The 9,893-nt window shown below is 44.1% G+C and overlaps 2 protein-coding genes across 2 annotated transcripts; one reads left to right on the top strand and one right to left on the bottom strand.

Annotated features, from left to right (window-relative positions):
- Window positions 1-2,823: 2,823 nt before the first annotated feature.
- V865_007023 (uncharacterized protein) lies at window positions 2,824-5,958 on the top strand (the record flags this gene model as incomplete). The annotated part of the gene is made up of 5 exons (XM_066230779.1): window positions 2,824-4,121; window positions 4,186-4,275; window positions 4,339-4,514; window positions 4,575-4,978; window positions 5,056-5,958. 5 exons carry the CDS (start codon window positions 2,824-2,826, stop codon window positions 5,956-5,958), a joined length of 2,871 nt encoding a protein of 956 aa, XP_066086876.1.
- Window positions 5,959-6,803: 845 nt separating this feature from the next.
- Window positions 6,804-9,256, bottom strand: V865_007022 (uncharacterized protein; the record flags this gene model as incomplete). Its single annotated transcript, XM_066230778.1, has 15 exons — window positions 6,804-6,836; window positions 6,920-7,054; window positions 7,115-7,173; window positions 7,229-7,279; window positions 7,349-7,678; window positions 7,759-8,104; window positions 8,159-8,233; window positions 8,293-8,354; window positions 8,424-8,467; window positions 8,532-8,558; window positions 8,613-8,702; window positions 8,769-8,800; window positions 8,864-8,904; window positions 8,964-8,992; window positions 9,045-9,256. 15 exons carry the CDS (start codon window positions 9,254-9,256, stop codon window positions 6,804-6,806), a joined length of 1,566 nt encoding a protein of 521 aa, XP_066086875.1.
- Between the last annotated feature and the right edge of the window lie 637 nt (window positions 9,257-9,893).

Below are 9,893 nucleotides of genomic sequence, written 5' to 3'. Positions count from 1 at the left end.
CTAGTATCGGGTGTAGGTGTCGGGCGTGAGATGTGAGATGTGGGACGTGAAGATAGTCGTGAAGATGCAAGCACGGAGCGAAAGGGAAACTTGCCGAAGTATTTACCGTAGATTTGAGCTGAAATATGCAAATTAAAGATGAAAGAAGCAAAAGTTGAATGAGCAAAGGAGGTTGAACGACATCATCGTCTCCAGAGATGAGTTGATGAATTAATCTCCGGTTATTCAGGATACTCGTATGCTGGGTTTCAGCCGGAATCAATTTACGAAACACGCACAGGCCACATGTAATAGATTAACACGAGGTCCATGCGTTGTTTTATGCTTGTTTCTCTCTCCAAACTGTAACCTTGACAACTGGAAAACACTTCTCCTCATAAACATAGAGTACTCGGAAGAGATATATAACACCACATCACGACTGTGGCTTTCGCATACTTGGTGCAACTCGATCTGGAGGAACAAAATGTATCATGTCGTCCTTCACAATGACTGATACACACATCGTCTCTGGATATCGCATCGCAGCCAACTAGTGCGGCAAATGAACTGAAATTGATCGATCGCTTTCGTACCTAGTGCTAGTACCCATCATCTCGAACCATAAAGTCAACACTAAGCAACATCCTTTAGCCGTCCGGACCGTATGACCCTTTCAGCCGTTCAAGTGATATTGATCCGAAACAGCAACAGAAAAACCCCTTCGCCCCACTCTGATTGATTTAGGTTCAAATGGTAATTCGGAGTAAGGTCAACTCTAAATACAACAAAACCTCCTTTCTTTGTGGTGAAGGAAAAGAGCCGATGAAAGAGGCGAAAGATCAATCAATAAATATATAAAAACCGAGGATTGTTGATGTCATATGAACATGTCAGTGCTTCATTTCATTTGTGTTTCGTGTAATGTTTCAAGATGAAGGAAGATATCAGTGAATGTTCCTCTCCTCCTCTAAGCTTACCAATTCTCTGGTCTTCTGGTCCTGTTATTCTCGAAATGGGAATGACGAGATGCAACATACAATCTCCAGAAATTTGTACTCACAACAACGGTCTTTCTTTCTGGGACCTGTTACAGAACACGTAGGAATACCCTGATATACATTGAGGTTGATGTGTACGAGAGTATCATGAGATATGGTGGGAACTGCAATTGTACATTGATGCTTTCTTGATAACCATATCCCTTCGTTTATTCTTTTTCACTCACAGACGATCCTTCTTATTCCTCGTTGATGATCATCAACATTTCCTGACTATCAAATCAAACGAGTCTTGACGACTTTGTTTTTCCCCACACTCATTTGTCAAACATATCAGTGTATAGACGCTCCATCAAGAAGTATCGGCAAAATCATTCGCAGTGACTGGTGATCACGCTCAATATCACATCACGATCATCGGCAAAAGGTCCAGATAGATAATTACCATTGATTTCCAGACTCGGTCCTGGGGTAGGAGGTAGCTAGAATAAAGGAACGATGGTGGTATAGGGCGTTTCTCTCCAGACGATTGTCAGTTCCAAGATCGGTTGATCATACCATACAGCAATTACGCGAAAGTCAAGGCTCGGTGTAGATCACTTTACCTTGTGGTGCACCATATGGCTCAATCACCTCACCATAGTATAAATGTAGACCTGTTCATACTTAGCGAGTTGATTTATGGATGAAATATAGTTAAGGTTGGCTCGTTGTATGTTACAGCAAAGGTGAGTGTGCCACCCCGCACTATATCTGAGTGTTTATTACTTTAAAAGACGTCTAAAGGTATATACTCATACCTCCATGTACTCGTACTTGTACCTCCCTTTTTCTGTTTCCTTTATTCCTTATATCACCCACTCTCATTCTCCTTTGTCATTCCTTTCCTGCGTCGTCTCTGGAAACGTCTTACTCCTTTTTCTTTCCTCTTTCCTCTTTCCAGAGAGATACTTCTTCTCACGGTTAGATATATCAAAGAAGACAGATCCAGAAAAGACTTTTTCTCCTTTGTAATTCATTGGTTTCTTTTGATTCTGATCGTCTTCCACTACGACCCCCTTGATATCCTTCCGTCTTCATAAATCATACTGACTTATCATCCATCTATCCGTATTCATATGCACCCGCAAATTCTGGATTTACCCAACAATAGTCTTATACCACCATCAGATCAGATCTTATCAGATTATCTCACCCTGATCTCACATACCACAACATCCGCTTCCGAAGGTCACGGTACTCGACAAGAACAAAAGATCGATTTCTCCTCTTTTTGGTCCAGGTCATACACCCCTCCTTCACGGTTCAGACGTCACCTGTCACTGTGGTCTGTATCTTGTAACGACAAAGTCAAGTTCTAGACCAGTTGTACGGACAGACGGATTTTTCCCACAGATCGTGTTCACTTCCTTTGACATTACATCTCCGTATCGACTGATACAGCCAACTTTTCTCTCCAACATCCTCCAGATCCGTTCCTTTATCCTACTTTATGTATATCCGCAATAGGTCAGCTCGATAACAAATATACTTTCCAGTGATATACTGTGGTCATCACCGGAATAGTGTGTCCGTTTTTCATACTCATCTTTCTTTCCCTGGAGTAACGAGCCGGATTATCATTCAATCATCTATCTTCATTTCCGTGTTCTTATACTCGGAAGATTAGGATCAATAACCTCGGACGTTATTTCATTTGACCAAGAAGTGGTACAGTAAGTTATTAGACCCCATCCACATGGGTGGCCCATCCCATTGGTCTCACCTGTACTGATAATGTTGATAGATCGATCACTTCAACGCTCATTATACAGTCACATTCTTTCATAATAAATATTTCGTCATGTCGCCAGCAGACTCGCCATTCAAGTTTCCTCCTGTAGTGGATCGAGAAGGTGATCACCAAATGATCGACCATTCTACACTCCAATTGCCATCCTCTACACCTGCCTCATCCACCACGTCCTGCAGTACACCCGATATCAATCAGGATAGTAACATCACACATCAACCCACGACGAATCTCGACCATCCAGCTGGAGCGTCGGCATTCTGGACTAATGCAGATATGAACAATGCCACCCAACCATCCACGAATCTACCTATGACACCACTGTGTTCGTTTGACCATCTGAATCACCCTTCTAGTACTGGTACGACCACTCCATCTATCGATAACTCTAGTAGTTCGGGAGGGATGGACTCGACGCATACTACTCCAGCTTCGGCAAGTACGAAATTCCAATATCCCTTCTCGACCACGACTCCAGGAGTAAAATCTGCAAACCCTAATATGTTATTTCGAAATCACGATTTGGTACAAACCCCCTCAACGGCAAATACCCAATGGTCTGGTCCGACCAATCCAGCTTCAGCTATCGATCATGCGTTCATGCCACCTCCGCCACCCAATACCTCTTCATCGCATGGTATGCACCATACTTCTCATATGTCTTTAACAGGTCTATCACCGATGTTAGCTGGGTTCACCACTTCAAGTCCGACTTTCGACCAGAACTTGCAGAGCCACATCTCTGGAACTGCCGCCGGGGTAGGATCAGCTGCACCATCACCTATCAATGCTCAGCTTAACCGACCTGGTGGACCCATACGAACTTTCTCAGCCAGTGCCGCTATTCCTCAGATGAATAGGAAACGATCCAATACCCTAATGACATTGGCTTCGTCCACACCATCATCCTCATCTTCCGCCACACTTAACTCGTATCCTTACCCCTCACCTAGATTCCCCAATTCGTCAATAAACACCCATCCTCACCCCCACGTCCATCCTTCGAGCTTATCTCAGCCTACTCGACTGAGCAGACAACCCTCTGTACCGATCATGACTGGCGAACCGATGAAACGGGTATTTCATCCTAGTCCAGCGACGGCAATTTCACCTGCCATTGGAGTTGATCTCACCCATCTTCCAATGGATAACGATAGCTATGGAGCACATAGAATGGGCATGGATATGAACATGGGTATGCCGATGGGATATAACAGTATGCCTATAAGCATGGGAATGGGAATGGGAATGGGAATGAGATCAACACCTCCGATGGAAGCTAAACCTCCGAGGTTTAAGCCTACAAAGGAACAATTGGAAATTCTGATCAAATCGTATGAGGAGAATAAGTGAGTCAGCTCATGGGGAGTAATCCGAACCACTTCAGATAGCTTATTGTCCTTTCAATTGCAGGAATCCCGATGGGCCAGCTAGAGAAGCTCTCGCTAAGAGATTGGGTCCAGATGTGAGGCCCAAGACTCTGCAAATCTGGTTCCAAAATAGGTTAGCTTCGTGGCAGTTACTGATCCTGGTACACAAAGCTGAAACAGTGCTTATGCCTCTTAGACGATCAAAATCCCGAGCGAAAGAAAGAGATGCCAATATGCCTAAATCTCTACATACTCGAGGTGGTAGTTCTGCACATGGACACCGATCTTCAGCCTCTACCAGTACGTCGAAGGGAGGTTCGAACAAAGGAGTAGATATCGACGCGTTGAGGGGTCTGATACATGATGAAGATCGTAGGTGCCACATATTCCCCTTCTGCATACCGACCACCTGCTGATTACACTCTCGTGTAGCCAACCTATTCATTCTTCCCATAACTGTTCTGTCAATTGCCAACTGGACGAGATTCCTCATGCCTGGTACAGGTATATCTCATCCTGATTTAGCAGCTTCTTTGCGTTTCACACCCTCCGCACAGCCTTCTTTATACCTTTACGTTGTACATCAGACGGATACGTTGAGAATCGAGATACCGATCAGCACAACCTCGATATCGAACTTGCAATCAGTACACAATCCATCTCTGAATACAGAAGCTGTGGCGATCAGTTTTGAGCTATCCATGAATACTGCCAAGTATTCTGCATGGAATGGAGACGACTCACAAACGCATCAAGGGGTTTGGAACGAAGTTGGCGAATTTACCGGGGGAGAAACTAACGGTGGCGGAAGATGTGAATTGACAGGTGATAAAGAAGTGAGTGTACTGCTTATTGAGGAAATTGTGCTCTCTGCCTCGGTAGACTAGTTGCTGACGTGAATTGGCCAATGCAGGTATTGCTATCGGCATTTTCACGGGTGCAACAATATCTGTCTTCTCAGAGTTTCCCGAACAACATGGGAGGCACAAACCCAACAAGATCATCATCTGGCAGCTCTTGGAAATTCCCCTCAATGTCGGCTTCCACTTCGTTCTCATCCACTGCAGTAGGCGGAGTAAAGACTCCGCCACTTGTATTACCCATTCTGGGCCACTTACCATCTACTACACATCATCAACATCAGAGACAACGATCCTTCTCACAACCAGATATGAAGTCTTCCTCTTCGGGTGCAAGTGGCGATTCAAGCTCGCTGAGCGAATTTGAATATACTAGCAAAGCGATGAATTTTGCTCAAAATCAGAACCAACCCCAAATAACATCCGGTCAAGTACCCTTACCTCTCGCTAGCGCGACCAGTACATCTACCAATACCAGTACAGCCACAACCACGTTCGATCATGTTGATACATTCTCAAATCCAAATCAACCATTTTCGTCAACTTGGAATTCACCCGACATCAACTTATCTATGAATACCGGTGGAGCTGGAGAAGGGTCTTTGTCGAGTTGGGGATTCCCAAGCACCGCTGATACCAACTCTCTATCATCGACTACTCTAAACCCATCGACTCTATCTATAGGCCCCGGTACGATGTTAACAGCAGGAGAAGGCGATTTCGATCGATTCGCCACTTTGAATTCGGGAATAAACATCCCTTTTTCCCATTCTCAGAAGAATCAATACATGGGTGAAAACCAGAGTGAAGGTTCGAGCGAGATGGATCTGGGTACTCCACCATTCGAGTTTGAAGATAAGTCGCAGGCTACGACAGTGAATCTGGATGATCTAGGTGGGGGAGGGAAGAAAGGGAAGGATAGGTTTTTGGGAGGATTGGAATCTGGTGAATTGTAGATTTATCTTAGGAAGGATAGTCGTACGGATTGTTGAGCGGGATGTTAAAGAAGGGAGGTGGAAGGTGACAAGAAGAAACCATCAATAGGAATTCATGATACAGCACGATATGATGATCAAACATGATATAGATACACGGAGAATTATACGATAATGCGAAGGATAATTGAACGAGACAGATTATTACATACCATCATTTTTTATCAATTTTTGTGAGTTATGTATAAGAGACATACAGTAGTATATGATACATATACACTGATCTATATATTGCCTTTTTAAAATATACGCATACTTGGGAGCTTGAGGTATACAAACGTTTTTGATTTTGTAAATTTATGGGAATGAATATTGGACATTTTCTTGGATGTAATCTTGCCGCTAGATGTTCTTTGAATCCCGTATGGGTGTGACAGAAAGAGCAGAAGGTGTTGCATTAGGATAAGAGTCTTTGCTCTCGTGTACGGTGCATCGATCGCTTAGGCCATGATTCTTGGATACTGCACTTCTGCAATCAGCCACTGATGGTTCACCTAGATGCACTATATTTAGGAGTTATAGTGCCAGGCTAATATACCAAAACATTTTTCTTTACTCTCCACACAAAAATACATCACACTTGTACAACTTCCTCTACCCATCTAGATCCATAACGCTGCTCTCACCTTTCTTGCTTTACTACAACCTCTCATACGTTTATGTTTCTAATTGTTCCGTGCCCAGCAACGAGCATTTCCCTCACTTGCTACAATACCTTTCCTCTTCCGTGTCGTCGTCTTTACGTCCCTTTGTTCCGCTGCCCTCTAGTCCAAAGCATTATATCTATAGTGATTGAACTTCACATTTTAGAGTGGGTATCGGAAAGAAAGGTTTTTTCTCTGTTGGAAAAGGTTCATAGATATCGATCAGTCAAATTGCACGGGGAGCATAGGAGTGTGTATGTAAGATGTTTTATGCTCACATCGGTAATGTCCAAGAAAGTTGAATCGATCTCTCTTCCTTGTTCATCCACGAATTTTTCGGTCTCTGCTTGACCGGTTTCGAATAATTTGTCTCGACGCTTGTTCTCCTTGTTGAGGAAGTATCGGATCCCGAGCTATTTAAACACCCACAATCGGTCGGCGACTGACAATTGACAAATAAGAGATATACTTACCAGGATGATTGGGTTGATAACGTATGTACCGAGGATGATACCCCATGGGATGTAGTATCCTTGCAGATCTCGGATCAGTACTTATTTGTAAGCGTATAAGACTATTCGACTCACTCGGTGCGTATTTAGCCTCCCACATTTGAGGAGATAGCAAATTGCCCAAACCTGTTGACCACACATAATGATCAGCCGATATACCTAAGTACAAGTAGATATATGTCCAGGTCAACTCACAATAGCCGATCAATAACATCGCATTCGTAGTGGTCTTCTTAGTATGTCCAGCAGTACTTGCCGCACACCACGACAAACTCAATACGAAACCCGGTGTACCTACTCCACCAAGGTACATTGCCACTAACAAACCCGCCTTGGCAGACCACGGAAGTCCAATCAACAAGGCTCCACTGACGATATTGGGGATTGAATAACATGCTCCTACGTATGCTCTGGCGTTAGGGAATTTCTTTATGACCAATACGGACGAATAGATGGTAAGGATCTCGATCACTCCTGATACGCAGCCTAGTAATGCTGTTTGACCGACGGTGAATCCGAACGAGTCTACGTGAGCATCACAATATTGGATTAGCTTTGGTTCGTATACAGTCATACAGCACATTGCAGGTACAGGTTGAACATACTGATGATCAACTGAGTCATGTTGGTCAAGGAATTGGCCACATTGTTGGAACCAGCGTAAATGGCAAAAGCCCATGATTTCCAATCCAACAAAGCTTCGATGAATTGTTCCTTCTTCCAAGTCTTATTCTCTATACCTGTCGATTCACCCCTTAGTCGCTCGATGGCGATGATCTTCTCCTCGTGAGTCAGGAAACGAGCTTTCATTGGATTATCAGGGATGAAGAACCAAAAGCATACTCCGACTATCAAGGTAATTCCACCGGTGATGATCATATAAATCTTCCATGGGTGGATGATCTCAGGATTGATGTGATATACACCAAAAGAAACGAATCCGTTGAAAATCTACGAACCACAGTTAGCCATCTAGACTAGGAAATGAATAGTTCTTTGACTCACTTGAGCAGTACCATTCATAAGGAACCAGTATCCAACTCTTTGAGTACCTTCTGCGTGAGTGTAGAACATACTTGTCTAAGAGAGCGATGTCAAGATAAGGTCGATGCTATTTGAGCATATACTGTTCGACTTACAAGAATCAGGAAGCCAGCTGTGATTGAGCCCTCACAAATACCTAAGAACATTCGACAGACGACTGAAAAGCTTTTCAATCAGCAAAGCCAATGAGGTAAGACACATGAGTAGCACTGAAAGGGTCGCTCACAGAGTCCGGCGAAGCTCGAACAAGCGGCATGACAGCAAAGTACACTTCATCAAGAATCAGCAAATTATGTCAGTAAGTGACAATCGTGTTCCGCCAAACTCTACTTACACGGCCCACACAAGTATGTTACAAGCCCTATTCACGTGGATAAGTGTTTGCAATACATTGATGATCACAAGACCGACTCACATCCACTTTCCAGGAGGAAATTTCTGCAGAGCCACGGCCTGAGGCCATTCGAACACAAGGTATGCCAAGTAGAAAATGGTTCCTAGCCAGCTACAAAGCGGTGGCAGGTAAGTACTCTCTTGACAGGGGGTAGCACGTCGAGATGAGTCAGCTTACTTGTATTGGCCTTGCGTGAGGTGATTATCAGTCTGTGTAAAGCAATCGAGATGTCAGCAGATTCTCTTCGGGACGGTCCATGTGAGCAGTCTTACCTTGATGCCGAGAATAGCGGATGAACCTAGGGTCGTTTTGTCTGTTTTGGTATCGGAATAAAGGTGAGTTTATCATCCACTACCATATTAGATCACTCACCGGTGAATTGCACGAAATACAATACCATCCTGTACGATAGATCGTCAGCTATCATGTAGGAGAGCCGATCTCCAAACTTACATTAAAGGCAGCATGTGCCGATCACACTTTCTTCTTACTCTATCTGACATCTCTTTGGTTATTTCTCCTTTAAAACCAGCAACGAAAGCTGCAGCTTCATCTACATCTTCTAAAGCTACATGATGTGCATTATCATTGAGTTGAGGTACGGTAGTGACTTCTACACTGGACAGATTCTTCTCCGATTCCACTTTGGGATTTGTCGCAGACATATTGAAGAGTGATAATTGCGCTGACCAGAACGAAGCTTCGAAGTTTTCTTTTAAGTGACTGTTCCTCAAGGTATAGTCTGCTACAATGAGATGGGATGTCAGTGGAATCTAAGAAGACCCTCTCCTTACTCTATATAATACTGTCGTCCAAGTTCATCTCCTTATCTGAAAATATCGGTAAATATATAGGCGATCCTGGACATATGCTTTCTCACTCGGACAAGACCGAGCCAGATGATGAGCTGGGCCTATCATCAGGCGCACAGTTGTAGTCTCGTTCGGCTCTCGACGGGATTGTAATCTATTTCAAGCGCGATCTATGTTGTATCAGCAGGTGTACTGCGGTGGGATGGCCCACTCTGGCTCCGTCCCTCCAATGACGCACAACATCCTCTTATCTGCACTTCGCCACGTCTCGCTAAAAAGTTCTCAGACGCTCCAGGCGGCTGCCACTAGCGTGTTAAGTCAGGTTCAAACTTTGTTCCAATCTTGGAATGAGCTAAATTTAGCACCAGGGAACATATAGATAAGGCTCATACCCCCTTAGGATCTCCCAGCTACTGCAACCTATCGTCGACGCAGGTAATGCACGACATCTCACAAGTAGAGGTCACTCGTTCACACGGGGTTCCTTGAA

This window comes from Kwoniella europaea, chromosome 2, assembly GCF_036810445.1.
Source record: "Kwoniella europaea PYCC6329 chromosome 2, complete sequence".
In the NCBI taxonomy this organism is placed as follows: Eukaryota; Fungi; Basidiomycota; class Tremellomycetes; order Tremellales; family Cryptococcaceae; genus Kwoniella; species Kwoniella europaea.
This window is presented reverse-complemented; position numbering and strand designations above follow the sequence as displayed.